Source organism: Podarcis filfolensis (assembly GCF_964270895.1).
Source record: "Podarcis filfolensis genome assembly, chromosome: 16".
NCBI classification, from domain to species: domain Eukaryota; kingdom Metazoa; phylum Chordata; class Lepidosauria; order Squamata; family Lacertidae; genus Podarcis; species Podarcis filfolensis.
This window is the reverse complement of record NC_139620.1, coordinates 10,480,213-10,501,986: the sequence shown is the minus strand read 5'-3', so window position 1 is coordinate 10,501,986 and position 21,774 is coordinate 10,480,213. Positions and strand designations below refer to the sequence as shown.

Below are 21,774 nucleotides of genomic sequence, written 5' to 3'. Positions count from 1 at the left end.
TCTGGAACCCGAGGTACCACTGTATAGTCCGGCCCCCCACAAAGTCTGAGGGACAGTGGACTGGCCCCCTGCTGCGCCGGATCACTCCCACGGAGGATGTCCGCAGGAGTGATCCTGGTAAGCTTTGCCGACCCCTGGCTAAGAGGCTAACTCAAGAGGGAAAGAGCTGTGGTTTGCATGGCTAAGGACTCCCGTTTGATCCCCACCATCCCTAGGGCTGAGAAATGCCAGAGAGCCTGCCGGTGGTCACTATAGACCAAGGTTGGGAAAGTGCAGGCCTAGGGGCAGAATGTGGCACTCCCATCTTCTGTGCCTGGCCCTTGGCTACAGTCTAAAACATCCAGAGAGGGCACCAGGCTGCAGAAATCTGGCAGAAGTGACCCCAGCGTTAAGTTACCCTTCATAGGATTGAGTGCCTGTCAATCACTCCGTCGGCTCAGCCCCAACTAGCTGCAACAGCAGGGGGCATGTATATTTGAGAGGTCACAGGTCAGTAAGGTAAAGGTAAAGGGACCCCTGACCATTAGGTCCAGTCGTGGCCGACTCTGGGGTTGTGGCGCTCATCTCGTTTTATTGGCTGAGGGAGCCGGCGTACAGCTTCTGGGTCATGTGGCCAGCATGACTAAGCCGCTTCTGGCGAACCAGAGCAGCGCACGGAAACACGGTTTTTCTTCCTGCCAGAGCGGTATCTATTTATCTACTTGCACTTTGATGTTCTTTCAAACTGCTAGGTTGGCAGGAGCAGGGACCGAGCAACGGGAGCTCACCCCGTTACAGGGATTCGAACTGCTGACCTTCTGATCGGCAAACCCCAGGCTCTGTGGTTTAACCCTGCATATAGGAGGCTCAGATCCTTCAGAGGCTGTTGGACTACAACTCCCATCATCCCTTGCCACTGGGCATGCTGGCTGGGGGCTGATGGGAGTTGAGTCCCTGAACCCCAATCTGCCTTTCCAATGTTTCCGCCCCCGCTCCCCCCATCCAGAAGACCCCCACAAGGACACGAGAGGCGCCTGCCTACCTCGAAAGATCTTTATTGTCCTATGAGCGAGGGACTCGAAGTAATTTTTATTTCACTCCAACATCAACAAGTCCCAACGTCGCCCCACCCCCACCCCCTCCGATTTAGGTTAACAGTTCCACGTCCACATTCATGTTGCACAATAAAAAGAGTCTCTTCTCTTGAATTGTGCCTGTGTTGCATGGAGACGGGAGGAGAGAGAGCAGGAGGGAGGGAGAATGTGGGGGGAGGAGCTTCTATACCTCGCCACCCCCCCCACCCCGTCCCCCAGGAAAACAGGAAGAAATCAGTGGTCTCGATGCAAACTCACACTGAAGTTACAACAGCATGGCGATGGAGGCCCCCACCTGGGACTCCTCGGGCCTGTCACATGTGGAGACACCCCCCCCAGTCATAATAATGGGATGGTGGGGTCGGGAATGACAACATCTTCCCCCCCCCCGCACACTCACACACGCCAGTCCCTTCGCACACACACATGCTTTCCTCACGAGGTGAGAGGAGAGCATTGTAGCCTACGCATGGTAGAGTCTAAGGAGCATCAGGAAGCCTGGAAAAAGGTGTGTGTGTGAAGCCCGCCCCTTGACATAGCCTGCAGCAATGCAGGGGCCACAACTGAAAAGTCCCTGGCAGGAGGCCATTTGAAGGCTGGAGGAAGAAGCCCTGCCTACTTAAGATTTTGGGAGAGGCAGAACCACTACAGTCCAAAAAAGTCCTATCTAAGGAACATGGTTGGGATCCAGAATACTGGAAGAGGCAGGAAGAAAGCAAATGTGTTTCTTTATAAACTTTTTTATAGAATCGTAGAGTCTGAAGGGACCACAAGGGTCACCTAATCCAACCCTCCCCCATAGGGCAGGGATCTTTTTCCCAACTGGGGCTTGAACCCATGAACCTAAGCTTAAGAGTCTCATGCTCAACCTGCTGAGCTATTCCAGGGTGTATCTACACTACAAGCTTGTTATCGGCTTTGCTGAGGCTCCCACCCTCCCCGGAGGATCGCAGCATTCCAGGAGTACTCAGAATTAGCCCAAGCCTTATTAAAATAAAAATAAAAATGGTGCTCCCGTCATTTGCTCAGAAAAGGGAGAACGAATTGTTAAGCCAGCCTAAACCTGTGGCTGTCCCAAGGTCGCAACCACACCAGATATGCAAAAACACCCTCCTGCTACCTTAAGCCGTGTCTCCTTGCCCGCAAAGAATTCTGGGAACTGTAGTTTACTAAGGGTGCAGGGAACTGTAGCACCAAGGGGGTTTCCTAACAACTCTCAGCCCCCTTGACAAACTACGGTTCCTGAGATTCTTTGGTGGAAGTTCAAGGGCCGTTTTAACTGTGTGGTGGTGTTCCCAACGTTCAAGGCAGATCCGTTAAAACGACTGGGTGTGACTAATTTAGGATTGAAAAACCAGTGCGTCTGCTCTTGAGTAGAGCATAGCTGGCCACAACACAGGGTGCAGACAGGGCCCACGACCACAGGAGACAGGCGTGAATGACTGTATGGAAAATGTGCGCCTGGGCCCTCCATTGCAAGCCCGGACAGGTCAGCCAAGTCCTGTCTTGGTTTATTGCCTAAGTCCAACATCCTTTTCCACCTTCCAGCATCCTCAGCAGCCCTGAACTACCGAATGGTGGCTATGTCCCTAGGAATCTTGCTTTCCACGTATGCAAGCCAACTCAGTAGGCGATAGCTTCCCTGCTACAGAGGCACCTGAGGGCCGCAGGCTAGTTTAGGGGGCCAGCTCTATGGCCCACACTCAAGCTCCGTCCTCCTCCCACCGCTCACTCACTGTCCTGCCAGCTCAAACATTGCAAAGAGCAGCACCACCAGGAGCCAAGGCGCACATGTGCTTACAAAGCGTTTCCTGGAGTGTGCAGCCAGGACTGGCTGCTTTTCTGCTTTTCCTTGTTGAGCCAGCAAAGTTTTCCCGGCAGGCTGCGCAGAGAACAGGCAACACAGCCAGTCACACAAGCAACCAAGGAAGCGTCACTGCTGGACAGCCAATCAGGAGGAACAGCTGAGTAGGGCTCCGCCCCCAGCGCCCCCAACATCCGCCACCTCATTCTACCTAATGGGAGGACCGGCCCTGTCTGGTCCCAGGATTCCTGAAGCTGTTCAGTTACTTTTTTTTTTTTTTTTTTTTGCGGTTGAGGTGTTCCCCCCCCCCCTTCCGCAATAACATTTGGTCCGTCGATTCTGCACAAAGCTTTTGATGGATGGATAGCCAAAAGCGAGAGCATTTGCCTGCCCCGACAGTTACTTTGGAAGCGAAGTACCGTCTCCCTGGGTGAGACTCAATTCCGTCTAGTCTAGTATCCTGTTTCTGACAGCTGACCAGCGAGGCAGGAAGGCAAGAGCTCTCCCCATTTACCTGTCCCCAGCACCTGGCGTTCGAAGGCATACAGACTCCCCATTTTTACGCGTTGGTTACATCCTAAGGCCTTTAACTGAAACTGCGTGTTTTGGGAATGCCGTTGAAAAAGCCTGTAAACACCCTCTGAACTTTTGGAAACCCTTGAAAAACCCTTTAAAAAAAATAATAATGCACCAAACTCCATCACAATTGCTCCCTCCAAACCACCTCACTCAAACTCCCAACTTTCCACTTTGCATAGGCTCCTGAGATTGCTGGGTGCTATTTTTGCAACTATCACGCTCTTTAAAGGACGTTTTTGCCACTTCTGGGTTTGTGGCGAAGCTCAGGTACCTTGATTGCGCATAAATGAGGAGTTGCCTGCACAGTCCCTGAACCCAGAGGCTACATGTAAGTAGCCAAGGGGCCGAGCCCACAAAGAAAGGTGTGCATGTGTGTTGTTGTCGCTTTAAACGGCAGGCAAAAAAAGCTGGGGTGGGTCGAGGCGCCTGGCCCTTTGATCTCTCTCTGTTACAAAGGCACAGATCCTCAGTTGATGAAAAATGGGGCCACCCAACTCCCAATCAGGCTTCAGAAGGGAATCCTCTAACCCCCCCCCCCTTTTAATGCATCTAAAGGCCAGGAGCAGTCAGTCTCCTGTAACTACAATGCCAGAAAGAGCTGCAGGCCTCCCGACACCCTGAGTGTGATGCTTAGCCCTCGTGATCATGGAGGGGCTCCGTGGTGCAGAGTAAAAAAACAAAACTTAAGGGGAGAAGTGACGTCAAGGCTTCTAAAGCAGCCCAAAAATAGGGGTTCACATACCCCATGTTGCTCTTGGTCTTTCCTCTCTCCCTCAGCCCCAGAAACGGCCTGCTTCAAAGCCAGGCCCCCCTTCCTCTGTGTCCCGTCCCCCACTTCCTTCCATTCTCAGAGAACTTGTTGAACAACCACATTCTAAGAAAAAGAAGAAGAAAGGGCATTTTGTTTTGAAGCAATGGGTTGTGCAAAACAAGCCAGCCTTTGCACAACTGGCTCCGTTTGCACACACGTGCGCGTGCACACACACACACACACTCACACACAAAAAGGGTCCTTTGTTTCCCCACCCCCCGGATAACATAGAGGGGGTTGGAAATGGGTGGACCAAATGAACCTACAGCCCGTTTTTTGTTTTTTGTTTTTTGCAGGGGCACTCAGGTAATAAGGGAAACAAGCCAGGGCGGAGGCTTTTGGGTTGCTTCTCCATTTCATCTTCCCACCCCGTGGGGCTCCTCTCTCTCTGGGGTCACAGCGGAGTCCCCGAGGCCCTCCCCGCGGGGCCCGGCCTCTGCCCGTTGCGGTGGCAGCCCTCCCCGCCGTGCACGATCAGCACGGGGAAGTAGAGCGCGTCCTGGTAGCAGGGGGGGCTCTCGAGGGGCTCCGTCTCGATGCTGCTGCCCACATGGCTGCCGCTCAGGCTGCGCAGGATCCCCCCGCAGCGCCGGGCTCCGCTGAGCGAGAAGCGGCTGCAGCTGAAGGGCAGCCGGGCGTAGAGGGCCCGGGTCCCGCGCGAGGGCAAGGAGTTGCTGCTGACAGTCCGGCGGCAGCGCTGGCAGCTGCGCAGGTAGGCCGCCCCGGCCACCACGGTGGAGTCCATCAGCACGGCCTCCGAGTAGCTGGGCACCAGCTGCTGGTTGGAGCGGATGTGCCACTCCAGCTCGGTCATGTCCACCGTGTTGACGCGGGAGATGCGCCGGACGTAGCCGCCCACCGCGTCCAGCGGGCTGGGCCCGTCGTCCGCCCCAAAGAGTTTCTCCACGTGGTAGTGGACGTTGGCGGTGCGGTACTCCGCCAGCACCCGCAAGGGCCAGGAGAGGAGGAGGAAGGAGGCCAGCCAGAAGACCCACCGGCGGGTGTACCAGGGGGGACGCCCGGGGTCGGGGAAGACCATCATGTGCTCCTTGAAGTCCACGTTCTTGAGGTGCATGCCCTCGCGGGCCTCCATGTAGTCGTCCAGGCCTTCGTTCTCGCCGAAGAAGCGGGCCCGCTGGGTGAGGTAGGCCGCCTCGGCCTCCCCCGTGGCGAAGCTGAAGCACTTGGTGAAGCGCAGCTTGGTGACCGGGTAATCTGAGAGGCCCAGCAGCTCCTTGGAGACGTCTTTGACACCGTGCCCGGCGTAGTCAAACTCGGTCTCAGCCACGTGGGTGTTGACGCGCTCGTGGTAGACCTGCGTGGTGGTGTAGGCGTCGCCGTTGCGGTAGCGGGTGACCTGCCGCGTGCGGCGGATGTAGTGGTAGCTGATGGCCTTCCACCAGATGCAGGGCGTGGCCTGCTGCATGCGCTGCACCTTCTCGTAGACGCTGGCCGTGTCCACGCGGTACTGCATCTGGCCCTTGGCGAAGCGGTGCCAGCACTCCACCAGGTAGACCACGTACAGCATCCCCAGGAAGGCCAGGGGGATGTAGATGTAGCCGTTGGAGCAAGGGCTGTCGTGGTAGACCAGGGAGGCGTCGCGGTAGGAGTCGACGTAGTTCAGGCGCGTCACCGTCGAGAGGCGGCACCAGGCCATGACGCCAAAGCAGCCGTACATCAGCAGCGTCAGCACCAGGCATTTCCAGTGGGACTCACGGCAGAGGGAGCTGCTCAGAGATTGCTTGAGGGGGCGCTGCTGCTCAGAGAGAGAGACAGAGAGACAGAGAAAATTAAAATGGTAGGTTAGTGTCGCAGGCTGGCCGGCCACAAAGGAATGGTGGAGGAACCCCAACACCTCAAGGACCGTCTCTTTCCATATTAACCTACCCGGACCCCGAGATCACCTTCTGAGGCCCTCCTTCGTGTGCCCCCTCCTTGAGAAGTCCGGAGGGTGGCAACATGAGAACGGGGCCTTCTCTGCAGTGGCTCCCCGTCTGTGGAATGCTCTCCCCAGAGAAGTTCGCCTTCATCATACCTTTAGGCGCCAGGCAAAAATGCTCCTTTTTAATCATCCTATGCCCTTTTAAAATGTGTGGGTTTTGGGGGGGCTATTGGGTTGTTGTTTTTATTCCTGTTAGGTATTTTGTGGTTTTATATCTTGATTTTATTCTGTGAACCACCCTGAGACCCCCAGGTATAGGGTGGTATATAAATTCAATAAACAACAACCAGCTGGGGAACCACTCAGGGGAGAAGTCTCAGAGCTCAGGGAATAGTTGTGGGTCAGAGGGAGAAGATTGTGGGGAAGAGGTGTCAGATGGTGAAGAGGCAGCAGGGTTTAGTGACCGGGGAGAGACTGTGGCAGTCCAGAGTCAGAAGCTGGAGAAGGGAGGCCAAGAAGCAGAGATGGGTGAGGTTTGTGAAGAGTCACGGGTGTCTCCCACTCCTGCTGCAGCAAGCTCCCCCCCTGCCCCCCCCCAGGAAGAGGAAAGACAGGCACAAAGGCGCAGTTTCTGATTGCTTGGGGGGAAACCCTGGAGAGAGGAGAAGACTTAGCTGGCTGTGGGGAGGCAGGGACCTCTCTGCAACTGATCCATGGGGGCGACTCCTAGGACCAGAAGAGGCATGAAGAGAAAGGAGCAGAGACAGGCAAGTAGGCTGAGTATCAGATGGCTTGGGAAGGACGCAGCGGAGATTTAGGCAGCTGTGGGAAGGCGGAGATCTTCAGCCTCTGCAACTGCCTCATAGGGGCAAGGCCTACCAAGAAGTGTTGCTGCGCTCATTAGGCTCTGCTGCCCTGAGCAGGCCTTGTTTCTGCTAATAAAGAGTTAAATTCGCGTACCCTTGTGTGATTTGTTGCTGGCTGGCTTCCTGGCAGCTAGATATTCCAGACCCTGTCCCTGAATGCCCAGCTAGTCCTCCTGCTGGTGCCCACTGGGATAGGTAGGGTGGAAGACAGGGAGCCCAACAGTAGGGGGAGCCAGAGAGCCAGTGAAAGGCAGAGCCAATGAATTCTAGCTTCTTCCACGTCTAGTCGTCCTCCTCCTCCATAGCTGTCAACATTTCCCTTTTTTTAAGGGAAATTCCCTTATTCCGAATAGGATTCCTCACAAGAAAAGGGAAAAGTTGACAGCTATGTCCTCCTCCCTGCTGAGTTCTCCAAGGGGCAACACTGAGACTAAGGAGGAGGAGGACAGGCAAAGTCATCCCTCTAGGCTGGCTGGAAGTAAGAAGGCAGGCAGAGTTTAATGGGGCAGTGCCCCAGTTGCCCTAATAGACCAGCCTGGAAAGTATATGGGGAAAAGGATACTGGCAGGATTCCGACCATTTGATTGTTAAGAGAAACAAGTTTCTCCTGCTTTCCTGAATCCTGGCAGCTATGATGAATGACAGGCCTGGCCACATCTTCCTGTTGCCGTTATCAGAACTACTAGACGCATCAAGGAACACAACACATGACTTGGATTTAGGTTGTTTAGCCAACACTGGAGGGGAGCAGACTTTTTAGGGACATTAAGAAGACTGCTGTTGCTACATCAGACCCAAAGGGTCTAACCCAGTACAGTGGTACCTCAGGTTACAGACTCTTCAGGCTACATACGCTTCAGGTTACAGACTCTGCTAACCCAGAAATATTACCTCAGGTTAAGAACTTTGCTTCAGGATGAGAACAGAAATCGTGCTCCGGCGGTGCGACGGCAGCAGGAGGCCCCATTAGCTAAAGTGGTGCTTCAGGTTAAGAACAGTTTCAGGTTAAGAACGGACCTCCGGAACGAATTAAGTACTTAACCCGAGGTACCACTGTACCCTGCTTCTCGTGGTGGACAGGTGGGTGTTTCTAGGAAACCAGCATGTCTTCCTTCCATTGGAAACCCTTTAGCATTGGGGGTAGACTGCTCCGGAGCATGGAGGCTCCATTCAGACCCCAACAAACCTCTGGACCTACAGAAACTGTACTGTTGTCTGGTTCTTGTCCCCACCCCTCACTCCTGGGTTTCACTGCAACTACACTGGTTCCAGGTTAGGCGAGCAGGGGTGTGTTTTCATTTTGTGTGTGGTCACTGTCCTCCTGACACAGATTGAACCATGCTCCTGGCACGTGGGTCACCTGGCTTGAAACTTTTCAATGAGGTTTACGGTCGGCCCATCTCCCTAGCAAACTGCGCCCTCTGTTTGGGAAGCGATGCTCTGGGTTTATGTGCTAATAGTCATTCTGCCTCGGACCAGCACTGCCCACATCCTCCCACCCTGTTTCCCATCCCAGGATGCAAAGGTTTTGGCAAAGGCTTCTGGGAAATGTGCCAAGAGCAAATGGCTATTAGGGTGGTCCCGGGGGGGGGGGGAGAGGCATCAGGAAGGAGATTGGCCATTTGCAGTCCTGCACTCAGAGAGAAGGAGTTAGAGAAGGAAGGAAAACACGTGATGAGAGCGTAAGAGGACTGCGGCTTGGTTGAACTAAAAAGCCTATAGAGTCCAGAATCCTGTTCCTCATAGCAGTGTTAGAAACTCAGATCTATAAGCCAAAGGGCACCTTAAACCTCAGTTTGGACTCCACAACAGAATGTCTAGGCACCTTTTCCCCCAAGGAGATTTATCATCATCATCATCATCATCATCATCATCATCATAATTTCTGTATCGGTTTTTGTTTTAAAGTAAAGTAAGCAGCAAACTCCCTGCATGTAAAAAGCCAGAGTGTCAGGGAAAAGCGTTCCGCTTACGTTTTCTCCTTGGCTTGCTAGATTTCTATATGCAGTGACATGTGCTTTATTTTAGTGGAATTACATTTAAACATGCAAAACTCCTCTCACCAGCTGCAAGCAAAAGCCCAATGTGGTTCAGCCCACACTCAGTTCTGCCGAGTGTATAAACAGGAATGAAAACACTAAAACCAGACTGGGTGTTATGTAATGAGTTGAATAGGATCCAAATTGCAGCAGTCTGATTGGTCCTAGAACAATAGGATTCAGAACGCAGCAGTCTGATTGGTCCTAGAACAATACAGCAGTATGATTGGTTGGCAGGAACCACCCAATCATGCTCCAGATAGAAGTGAATCCACAACCTGATTGGCTTACAGTAGAATTCCAGAATTAGCCAATCATGTGCAGCCCATTGTGTAAATAATGTATATAAGGCAGATACTTTGAGGGGACATCCATTCATTCCTCCTCACCACTATGAGCTGAATAAAGAGCATGAAATCACTTTGCGACTCTGAGTGTATTTCACTGGCGACGAAGGTGGGATCCCGCTGAGCTGACTGCCACACACAGCACCGCAGCACCGCCACCTGCCGCACCGCTGCCTCGCACCGTGTATCCAGGCTTCAGCTCCGGGACACAAGGAACTCAGAATGGCAACCGACAGCAGCTTCTCGCCGTTCAACCCAGCATCTGGAGACTGGGAAGCGTACGCCTCCCATTTCACCTTCCTCCTAGAAGCCAAAGGGGTCACCGATGAAGAAGACGCCAAGAAGAGGGCAATATTCTTCAGCGTCTGCGAAGAGGAGACGTTTGAAATCGCCCGGGCTCTCCTTGCACCTGAAGACGTTGCTACTGTTCCATACAAAACAATAATGGAACAGCTGAAGGGGCACTTTTCGCCACAGCCCTCAGTGGTGGCTCGTCAAAATGCCTTCTACGCAAAGCGGCAAGCCCCTGGGGAAACCATAACTGGGTTTGTGACCTCTCTCCGCCAAGCCGCCCGGTTCTGCAACTTCTCAGAGCTGGAGAACATGCTTCGTGACCGTCTCGTCGGTGGCCTGAAGGATGAGAAGCTGCAACGACGCCTCTACGCTAAGAAGAACCTAACGTTCCAGTTCGCTCTGGAGGAGGCCCTGGCAACGGAAGCTGCCGAGAGGTCGATGCAAGAGGCACGGCCGAGCCAGCCGTCCTAACCGAGGGTCCACCACGAAGACCTCACCGACGACTCAGGATCCAACAGGGAGGAGGTGCACCGAGTACAGCAGCGCACTCAAGCAGCCCACATACCACAGCTGCCTCGACGAGAAGGAGGGAACTGCGCAAGCTGTGGAGAAAGTCACGAGAGGAGGACCTGCCGTTTCTGCAACGCAGAGTGCAGGCAGTGCAGAAAATTGGGACACATCGCCCGGGTGTGTCGGGCTCGGCCCACCCGACGCCAGGCATCAGATGACCAATCCAAGAGCCCCAGGTCCCGGGGCCCAACGCACCAAGGCAACTCGACGGAGCTCATGGACTTCCAGGTATACCAGTTGCCCCACCCCAACGTAGAGAAAATTTATGTAGAGGTACAGATAGAGGGGGCCCCATGCCGCATGGAGCTTGACACGGGTTCAACACTATCCATAATCTCGGCAAGGACCTTAAGGAAACTGTGTCCTACTGGGGGTCCCAAACTCAGGCCGGCCCCATTCACCCTCCGGGACTTCCAGAAACGTAAGGTCCCCACAATGGGGGTGGGGACCTTCAGGGTGCAATACCGAGGGCGGACGCGGCAACTAGACTTGCTTGTGGTCAAGGGCCCCTACATTAGCTTACTGGGATTGGCATGGTTTGGACCACTGGGGCTAGCCGTCACTGGGGTGAACCACACGAGCTTACAAGTGGACGTGATATGCAAGGAATTTCTGGGGGTTTTCGATGGGAAATTGGGACAGTATACAGCCCCCCCCCATTGCTCTACAGCTTGACCCCGCAGTACGACCGGTCAGGCTCAAGGCCCGCCGGGTCCCGTTCGCCCTGAAACCCCGTATAGACGAGGAATTGGACCGACTCGTGGAGCAAGGAGTGCTGGAGCCGGTGCCTAATGCCTCCTGGGAAACCCCAATCGTCACACCCGTCAAGCCTAATGGTTTGGTCCGCATCTGCGCAGACTACAAATGTACCATAAACAAGGCCCTCACGGCCCATGCATACCCAGTGCCAGTGGTCAGCCATGTCCTTGCCACCCTGGCTGGGTCGAAAATTTTTGGCAAGCTGGACTTGGCCCAAGCATATCAACAGCTGCCAGTAGATGAGGCCACAGCAGAGGCACAGGCGATTGTGACGCACAGAGGAGCGTTCAGGGTAAAGCGGCTGCAATTCGGTGTCAGCGTGGCACCAGGCATATTCCAGAATCTAATGGACTCTCTCCTTAAAGGGATTCCTGGTGTCACCCCCTTCTTCGATGATGTGTTGATTGCCGGGCCCACACCAGAGGAGTTTGAGGACCGCCTCCGCACCGTTCTGCACCGTTTCCAGACGGCGGGTCTCAAGGTGAAGCGGGAAAAATGTCTACTAGGAGTGCCTCAGGTGGACTTTCTGGGATTTATGGTGGACGCAGAAGGGGTCCACCTGACTGGGGACAAGGTACGGGCCATTTGTGATGCCCCAGCGCCCAAGAACAAGACTGAACTTCAGGCCTTCTTGGGACTATTGAACTTTTACCATTCCTTCCTTCCCCACAAGGCGGCGGTAGCGGAGCCCCTACACAGACTCCTGGACAAGCGGGCCCCTTGGGTGTGGGGCCAGCGCCAGGAGGCCGCATTCCAGGCAGTCAAGGACTTGCTTGTCTCAAACTCGGTCTTGGCACACTTCGACGAGAGGCTGCCGGTGGTGCTAGCATGCGACGCCTCGCCCTATGGCATTGGCGCTGTCCTGGGACACCAACTCCCGGATGGAAGAGAGGTACAGGTGGCATACTTTTCCCAGACACTCAACGCAACCGAGCGGAACTACTTGCAAATCGACAAGGAGGGTCTGGCAATCGTGAAGGGAGTAAAAAAATTCCATGATTTCTTGTACGGACGGCCCTTCACCGTGGTGACTGACCACAAGCCGTTGCTTGGCTTGTTTGGCCCCGAAAAGCAGACCCCACAAGTGCTGTCTCCTCGCGTCCTCAGGTGGTCAATTTTCCTTGCCAGCTACCAGTATGCACTGAGTAACCGCCCTGGGAAGGCGATGGGCCATGCGGACGCCCTCAGCAGGCTACCACTACCGGAAACAGGCCCCGACCCAGCACCTGCACAAGAGGTTATGAGCCTGGAGCTGCTTCCCGACCACCCCATTCAGGCACAAGAAGTTGCACACCATTCCAAGAAAGATAGGGTCATCTCCCGGGTCCTGGACTGGGTGAGGAGGGGATGGCCCAGCAGCAGCCCCGGGCCAGAATTCGCCGGCTACACAACCCGCAAACATGAACTGTCGGCCCACAAGGGGTGCCTGTTATGGGGAAGCAGGGTCGTTGTTCCCCAGCCCCTCCGCAAAAGGGTCCTCACAGCCCTACACGAGACACACCCAGGGGTAGTAAGAATGAAGGCCCTTGCCAGGAGTTATGTGTGGTGGCCGGGGATCGACGGAGAGATAGAGGCCTGGGTCAAACACTGCCAGGCCTGCCAAGAATCCCGCCCAGATCCCCCAAGGGCCCCAGTCCAGTCCTGGGAGTCCACCCGAGCACCATGGTCACGCCTGCATGTGGACTTCGCTGGCCCCTTTCAGGAGAAAACATTCTTCATAGTGGTGGACTCCTACACCAAATGGCTGGAAGTCGCACTGGTACCGTCCACTTCTACGTCCGCAGCCATCTGGGTACTACGCAGGCTGTTTGCAACCCACGGGCTCCCTGACACTCTCATCTCAGACAACAGGACTGCATTTACGTCAGGAGAATTCCAAACCTTCACAGCGCAGAACGCCATCCACCACATCCGTTCGGCGCCATTCCACCCGGCCACCAATGGCTAAGCAGAACGCATGGTGCGAACCACCAAGGACACCCTTCGCCGCATGACGCAAGGGGATTGGGAGTACCGCCTTGCCACATTCCTTCTAGCACAGCACAGCACCCTCAGCTCAACGACTGGCCGGAGCCCCGCTGAACTACTAATGGGTCGGCGCCTTGCAATCAGATTGGACCGCCTTCACCCCGATAGAGTTCAGGATGAGGTAGTGGTGGGGGAAGGCAGGAACCCCCGGACCTTCGAGGCCCAGGACCCAGTGTATGCAAAGAATTTTGGGGCAGGCCCTGCATGGGTACCCGCCACAGTCACCAGGGTCACTGGCCCCGTGTCGTACGAGGTGCTAACAGATGGGGGGCAATGCTGGCGCCGCCACTGCGACCAGATACGGCGACGATTCCCGGGAGAAAACCAGGAGGAGGAGGACAGGTCAGAGGAGTCCCAAGGGAACAGTGGGGCAGTAGGGCCCATAGAGCAGCAGGGGCAAGCAGGAGAGGCAGAATCAGTAAATACAGAGAGGACCCATGAGGCCGAAAGGACACCGGAACCAGAACCACGACTGAGCGAGCCGGTTGCGCCAGACCAAACAGCCCCATCACAGCCAGCATCCTTGGAACACGAGCCAGAACCTGAACCCCGGACCAGGGAACACCCCAGGCCGCAACGCACACGTAGGCCGCCGGCGTACCTTGAGGACTATGAATGCAACCCCCGGGCAGAACTGGGACTTAGAGGGGAGGGGTGTTGATGTACTGAGTTGAATAGGATCCAAACTGCAGCAGTCTGATTGGTCCTAGAACAATAGGATCCAAAAGGCAGCAGTCTGATTGGTCCTAGAACAATACAGCAGTATGATTGGTTGGCAGGAACCACCCAATCATGCTCCAGATAGAAGTGAATCCACAACCTGATTGGCTTACAGTAGAATTCCGGAATTAGCCAATCATGTGCAGCCCATTGTGTAAATAATGTATATAAAGCAGATACTTTGAGGGGACATTCATTCATTCCTCCTCACCACTATGAGCTGAATAAAGATCATGAAATCACTTTGTGACTCTGAGTATATTTCACTGGGGTAAATCAATAATCAGGCCCACAAACTGCACGGGCCGCACTACCCCACAGATGTTGAAGAAAACAAGTTGAGAGCCCCCTTGTTAAATGTCTCATGGTGATATTAATAGAATTTCCATCTAGGCTGGAACGCACAACATGGCATTGGCCTGCACTACCACTCCTGGCCAGTAGGGTGGGGGGCACAAGGAATTATGGGAAATGGACAGGACATCATGGGAAGTATATCTGCTTCAAGTTGCTTAAGTGCACAGTATTCCTGAAGGGTATTTTTTAAATTACTGATTTGAATGTTATTTAATCACAATTATATAAAGATATGGTTAAGATTCTTTCTCCCCAACAACATTCGGACACTGACTCCCGAGTCAAGATTTTTGAAAAAATGTTTTAGATACTTGGAATGCCAATGTCTCATTTTTAGGTGCTCATGGGATCTAGGATACAAGGATCTTGCAGCACTGAAATGCAGGTGCCCCTGAAAGCTGTGGGGGGCTTAGCCCAGGAGTTGCCAACCCAGCACCACCAAAGGCTCAGAGCTTCCATTTCATTTCATTCTTTCTTTAAAAATCTCTAGCTCTCCTGGAAAGCACAAAATGTGGCAAAATGTGCAGGTAACCTTCTAAGCGATTTATGTGAAGTGAGATTGCGTTGCAGCTGCCTTGTATATTTCTCCTGGCGCTGAAGAATGCTCCCTGTTGCTGTTAGGCAGAAGCAGTGCCAGGGCCTGTGTGTGTGTAATCAATATTGTGTGATCTTCACAATCAGGGCCAGCAGGACGCTGCTGACATCCCGCAGGAAACGTAAGGTTGCCAGAGGTGGCCGTCTCTCCAAGTTCGTGTTATGTTGTGCTCCCTGTGGCAGCCATTTTGTGTTACGCCACACCCACTCCTACAGAACTATTGATTTGTGACTGGTGCCGCCAGCACCCTCTCAAAATTCAGAATGTGCCCACTGGGCACAAAATGTTGGCGATCCTTGGCTTCACCCATCAAGACACTAGCAGAAAGAGAGCCTGCTGGATCAGTCCAGTGGCCCGTCTAGTCCAGCATCCTGTTCTCACAGTGGCCATCCAAGATGGCGGCCATCACTGCCTCCTGGAGAGAAGCCATCAAGACCCGCTTCCTACCTGGCAGAACTAACATATAGCCTTCACTGTCATTATAGATCAGAGCAGGAAGGGCAGTGTTTCCCAAACTTGGGTCTCCCGCTGTTTTTGAACTACAGCTCCCATCATCCCTGACCATTGGTCCTGCTAGCTAGGGATGATGGGAGTTGTAGTCCAACAACAGCTGGAGACCCATGTTTGGGAAACCCTGCTTCAGATGATGCTGGACTCCAACTCCCATCATTCCTGACCACCGACCATGCTGGCTGGGGCTGATGGGAGTTAGAGTCTAACAAGATCCAAAGGGCCACCGGACCACCCCATACCAGACAGGAGGATCCACTGGGCCAATGTAGCGGAATGGGCTTTACCTTATATTCTACTGGGGCTCAGAACTGTCATCTCAGCACAGGCAGGGAAAATAGTTGGTGCCATCACTTGGCAGGATCAGGCTGATATGGGGGGTGAAGGGCCCTGGAATTGGCAGACAGGAAAGAGGCAGCTCAGGAAGTGGGACCATGAAGGACCTTGAAAGATGTAAGGTGAAGAGTCGGAGGCTAGAAGGCTACCAATATCCTGTCACTTTCAATTGTCCGGACTTAATCTTGGGAACTGCAGTTTGCTAAGGGTGCTGAGCGCTGTTTGGAGACCCATGTTCCTTGTGCACAGCTACAATTCCCAGAGTGACTTAGCAGCCAATCCTTTAAGAGACTGTTAAGAGACTCCCCCATTCCTCTTCACAGAGCCACAATTCCCAGAGCACCCTGGGCAGATGAACTGACCATTAATTCACTCTGGGAATTTGGTCCTGTGAGGAACAGGGGCGTCTGTTAACAACTGCAGTTCCAAGGGTGGTTACACAATATATCCTTCTTCCCAGGGAACTCTGGGAACTGGAGCTTTGTGAGGGGAACAGGGGTGTCCGAACAACTGTCAGCACCCTTAACAAACTTCACTTCCCAGGATTCTTTGGGGGATGCCAGGACTGTTTAAAGCGGTGTGATATTGCCTGAAGTGCAGATGGGCCTCTGAATGCCAGATGATGAGAATCGTAAGCAGGGAGAGATGCTGTTGCAATTAAGGTCCGGCTTGCAGACTCGGGACACCTGGTTGACCATTGCGAGGAACAGGACGCTGGACTAGATGGGCCATTGGCCTGATCCAACGGGCTCTTATTATGTTCTATGAGCAAATCCATTAGACGTCTAACCAAAAACATTCTCCTTCCCTTTTCAGCTCCCTGTACTTTAAATATTGCCTCTGTTGTTGATGAGGGAGGTGGGTGACTCCAATAAGCTCGCTTCTGTGTGGATTCTAGCAGCCACCAAGTATCAGGCTGTACTGCAGGAGCTACCTTGTCCTCCTGGCCTGGATGTTGTCATCAGTTCCACTCCTGGATCCGACCGGGCGGGCACTGTTTATCAAGGCCAAGAAACCCAGAAATGCTACTTGCACCAGCTAGGGCTCTCAACTGCGTTTTAAAACATGTAACTTGTGCACTTGTGTTTAAGCTTGCTTTATCCTCCTCCCTCCCCATTCCTTTTTCCTTGTGTGTCATGTCTCTTCAGATTAAAAAGCTTGAGGGCAGGGATCGTCTCTGAATGACTTTTGCAAGCCACTGTCAGAAAGCCTTTTTTTTCGCAAAAGGGCGGGGTATAAACCCCTCCTGTAAGTAAACAAACAATAAATACGTGTGCGTGCGTGGGGATATTGATCTGGGGAGCTTTGGAATGGAGGAAGGAAGCGGGGCAGGTTTGTCCTCCAGATAAATCAGAATTTTCTCCGATCAGCTAAAGGAGAAACTGTTCCCAATTATCTCTCTCCTCTTGCCACAAGACACCTAACACCAGCTTTTTCTGCAGGCTTAGGAGAGAAATGGTGGAAAGGTTGCACCATCATCAACTCCCAACGGTGCGCAATCATCTCCAAAAATACAGCCTTTCCTCCCCCTTTTTTCGTTATTTCTCTTCCACCTGCCAGGCTTGGTGGCAGGATTTTCCCCCCCCCTCGCCATCGGACGCCCCTCACATTAAAAAAACCCCACCAAGCCACCACACCTCCCTCGTCCCCTTGCCTGCTCGCTTTGTCTCCCACCCCCGACAACTCCCCTTTCTTCAGAGACAATCCCTCCATCATCCCCATCAGGAGTCGCTGCCACCAGCAGGGAAAAAAAGGAGAGAGCGAGCGAGCAGCAAAGCGGAGAGAAGGACGTTGCCTGCTTCTGGTGCAATGCAGAACTTCGTGCGGGCGGACGTTTCCCTCCACCCCACCCGCCACGACCCCCTCCCCCAACGCCGGTAGCAAAACACACACCCCTTTCTTTGCAGATCCATAAAGGCTTCCTCTAGCCCTAACCGATTTCCCTCCCGCCATCCCCGAGCTCGGAGTCCCCCGCGAAATCCCGCCACCGTCACCCCTTTCTGGACGCGCACAATACACAACTCCAAATCACAACGCTGCAAAAAAAATCCCGGCGATGCTGCTGAGGGCGAGGAATGGGGGGGGGGTCCCCCTATGGTGATGATGGGACAAATGAAGCCCTACTCGCGCCGTCCCCTCTACCCGCTCCCCCCCATCCCCGTTTATTTTTAACCCCCGTCTGGCTATTAATAAGACACAAAGCAGCACGTGTTCCCTGCAGCAAAACCGCCGTTGTCTCCCTTCCCCCCCCCCACTACCCAAAAAACCCACCCCCACGCAGCCTCGCCCACCATCGGGGGGTGGGGTGGGGGTAAGTGGGCCGAAGCTCGGAGAAGCGGGCCCCGATCCAGGAGTCTCGACCACCTGCCCCACCCCGCTTTTCCCGGAGTTTGGAGAAGCCCCCCGGGGTCTCCAAATCGGTGCGCCCTGGGCGCAGCGCAAAGCGCGCCTGTCTCTGGCTCCGGGCTTCGGGGGCTGGCCGGCCTTACCTCTTCCCGAGGGGGTCCCCCCGCGGGGGTGAGCGTGGGGAGCTCCCCCGCCCCCGGCTGCTGCGCCCCCTCTTCTTCTGCCAAGCCTGGCATGGTTCACGCGTGGCGCCGCCAGCAGGCGCCCCGGCCGCATGTTAGGGGCGGGCGAGGGGCTTCGCGGCCCCGAGGCAGGAGCGGCGCCGACTCGCCCAGTCTCTGCAGCGGGGCATGGAGACGGCCGCCCTCGCCTGCTTGCTTGCCTGCCTGCCTGGCGCGCACCTTCCCCGGGCTCTCCGCTCGCCGCCCGCGCGCTCAGCTCCGGCTCCGCCCTCCTCCTAGCGGCTGGAAGGGAGCCCGCACCGAGCCAGGGCCGCCTTCCCCGCGCTGGGCCACCCCCGCCCGAGGCCCCAGCCAGGGGCCACACGCGGCCTCCGCCTCAGCGCCTCCCGGAGCTCTCCAGCCGCTTCGCCCCAATCCTCCATCTCTTCCTTGGGGGCATGACTAAGCACTGTCTAGATGCCCACGTGTTTGCCCCGTGATTCGGATCTGGCCTGCTGCTCGTCTGAACGCAGCACACGCGACTCTGGAGAGCGCCTCTTCCTGCTCCTCCTCTCCTATCTTATGTTCGCGTCACTTCGGAAGGCGCCTTGCTTTTGCTTTAAGAGGAGTCCTGCAGACGTTTCGCAGTTCTATGCACCTTGGCTTTATACGGTGGTCCTTTTTGGGGAGGCCGAGAGGCGGGTGGTCTTCTTGTCATCTGGGCAGCCCAGGACCTCCAGACACAACTGCCCAGGCTTGAGCCCCGGGGTGGTCACTTCAGTGCTGCTAACGCAGTGGTTGGACTTCACCCCTGGAGGCGCACAGGGATGCGAACAAAATAAACCATCAGACCCCATTTAGTCCAGCATGATGAGCGCCGCAACCCGAGTCGGTCACGACTGGATCTAATGGTCAGGGGTCCCTTTACCTTTACCTTTTACCCGTTCTCACAGTGGCGAACCAGGTGCCTGTGGGAAACCATCAAGCAGGATTTGACTAAAAGGGAACTGTCCCCTGTTGCAGATCCCAGCAACTCCTATTCAGAGCACAGCGCGGCCATCCTGGTTAGTAGCCATTGATACCAATGGATTTATTTGATACTCTTTTGAAAGCAGTCCAAGTAAGTGGAGCCCTGCTCCACCAGCCTCAGTCCGCCTTGAGTCAGCTCCCTCCTGCCTGCCTTCTCACTTACACCCAGCCCAGAAGGGGGGTGGCCCTGCCTGCCAGCTCCCTCCCCCTAAGTTTCAGTGGTGCCTCTTGCAGAACTCAGCAAAAAGGAGGAGGAGGAGGAGGATGGGGACAAAACTAGAATGACTTGGCTCTGCCTGACGTTTCTCTGGCGCCACCTACTGTTAGCCTCCCTGCCTTCTGCCCAATGAGCACCAGCCTCTGCAGGAGTTGGCAGTCAGCCCTTCTGAGGCTAATGGACCTTATTCCTAAGCAAGGAGGTCATAGGATTGCAATCTCAGCTTCCAGGCACTTACCAAGTCCCTGGAGGCATCAGTTGATGTATATATAATATGTGTGGACCAGATCCAAGTGATGTCGGAACTAGAAAACAGGGATGGGAAAGCTGGGGAGCCTCTAGGTGCTGCTTGACTCCAACCCCCATCAGCCCCAGCCATAGCCAGCGGTCAGGTTGTTGAGGGCTGGAGTCCATCTGTGACCTAGATGTTTCTCTATTCTAGCTGTGTTGCCCTAAAACGGTCTTTTGCCTCCTCAAGGCACAATTAGTTTCAAGGATGTACACACCATAGGTTTAAATCGACAACCTCACACTGAGAACTGTAGTATATGAAGGGTGCTGGGAATTGTAGCTCTGTTCCCATTACAGTTCCCATTATTATTTGAGGGAAGTCATGCGCCTACTTCACTCATATAATCCAGGTTATATTTGCTCCCTTTATCGATTCAGGGTTTCATATTATGCAGTTTTCAAGGTGGGTTCCCTCCATCGTCCCCCACAGAAAAAGCACACGGAGACCACCTGGGTACATTTCAAGTATAAGATGGGAAACTTGCAAATAGATTCTTACATAGATCCAACATGGTATCTTCCTGAGGTTTGCTGGTGGGAATATTTTTAGCCAAGCTACAACTATTTAGTATCAGCCTTTCATTGCCCAGGAAGTCTAAAAACACACACACAAAACCCCAAATAAATCAGTGCAGTTTTTAAACCAGCGGCTAAAATCAGAGCAGTTTTGAAAGTTCAGCCTGCCATCTTGATTCAAAATGGCATCCATTCGTATCCAAACACGGACGAAAACCTGCTCCTTGATCTCATGCAAAATCTGGTTAAAATCAGTGCAGCTTTGAAAAGTTCTCTCCGCCATCTTGATTCAAAATGGCTGGTGGGGGGGATGGGAATTGGAACTGCAGGGCCCATCCGTGATATGGATGCCACTAGGGAGGGGGTGGGGTGAGCTTCCCTTGGGAGAGTCCCAGAGCCTGGGTGCAGCCATTGAAGAGGACCTCTTCCTGGTCATAGAACTGTAGAGCTGGAAAGGATCCAAAGGGCCATGTAGTTGAACCCCCTGGCCCTAAGCAAGAAGACTTCAGGGGGCATTCTGCCACACAGGAGCAGGGCCCTCTTACAATGCTCTCAATAGGCAGGCTGGTTCATATTGTTGCATGCCAACCCATTCTCCAAGTCGTGCGAGATCCCAGGCGTTCGAGGTGCGCTTACCCAGGGTCCGTGTTTCCTTTTGGAAATGAGGGACAGCGGAGACTGTGGTGCCTTTATGATATATGGTTTATTTACACATATATGCAACCTGAGCCTGAGATGGAGGGGCTCACTGCACTAACACCCCCAGAGGATCTTGCTTCTCCCATAGGCACAGCCTGGATCCAAAACCAGACACCAGCCATTGTGCTCTGACCCTCTCTCCAGCTTGCCGCATTTACCAGACTGCAACCTTTTCCCTCCAGGTCATATTCCAGCCAACTCTAAACTCTAAAGCCTTGCTTTTGTTCTTCTAAGTAATGCTAAGCTGGAGGAGGGACCCCATTCATTTTGGCACCTGGCAGGGAGCTCCCTATCCTTTCTTAATGGACCGTTACATTTCCTTTTGTTTTTCTAATGGCTCATCTCCCAGGTGATTACAGTGGTACCTCGGGTTAAGTACTTAATTCGTTCTGGAGGTCCGTTCTTAACCTGAAACTGTTCTTAACCTGAAGCACCACTTTAGCTAATGGGGCCTCCTGCTTCTTATCCTGAAGCAAAGTTCTTAACCTGAAGCACTATTTCTGGGTTAGCGGAGTGTGTAACCTGAAGCGTATGTAACCTGAAGCGTATGTAACCTGAGGTACCAGTGTACCTCATTGGGAAACTGGCCAGGCCTATATTTTCACCCAAAGAGACTTGGTTAAATTCTAACATTTACTAGATCAAGGAATTTGGGGGGAGTCTGGCACCCTTGAACTCATTACAATACAGAAGAAGGCAGGCTTTCAGATATCCTGCTCCAGGGGTGGGCAGCCTTTGACCTTTGAGACCAGCCATTTCAGACCTCTGGCAGGAGACACCTGTCCCTCTTCAAGCAGCCTAGTGGGCAGGCAGGGGGAAACAGAGGGGCGGCATAGGGAGAGAGATATAGAGAAGGAGTGGCAGAGGAAGAGGTGAAAAAGAAAAAATAAAGGGTGGCAGAGAGAGAAAGAAAGGGTGGCAAAGGGAGAGAGAAGGGATGGGAGA

At 54.0% G+C, this 21,774-nt stretch overlaps 1 protein-coding gene across 1 annotated transcript; it reads right to left on the bottom strand.

Annotated features, from left to right (window-relative positions):
- Positions 1-1,018: 1,018 nt before the first annotated feature.
- On the bottom strand, positions 1,019-18,768 carry TMEM151A (transmembrane protein 151A). Its single transcript, XM_083591312.1, has 2 exons — positions 18,060-18,768; positions 1,019-6,023 (listed from the first exon to the last, which is right to left on the bottom strand). The coding sequence occupies exons 1-2, from the start codon at positions 18,150-18,152 to the stop codon at positions 4,662-4,664; spliced, it is 1,455 nt and encodes a 484-aa protein (XP_083447438.1). The 5' UTR covers positions 18,153-18,768; the 3' UTR covers positions 1,019-4,661.
- Positions 18,769-21,774: the final 3,006 nt, after the last annotated feature.

Excerpts from the sequence above, each read along its gene's own strand:
- TMEM151A (XM_083591312.1), bottom strand. The coding sequence starts at position 18,152 with ATGCCAGGCTTGGCAGAAGAAGAGGGGGCGCAGCAGCCGGGGGCGGGG. Across the intron at positions 6,024-18,059 it reads GGGGACCCCCTCGGGAAGAG|CAGCGCCCCCTCAAGCAATC; the intron begins GTAAGGCCGGCC and ends CTCTCTGAGCAG.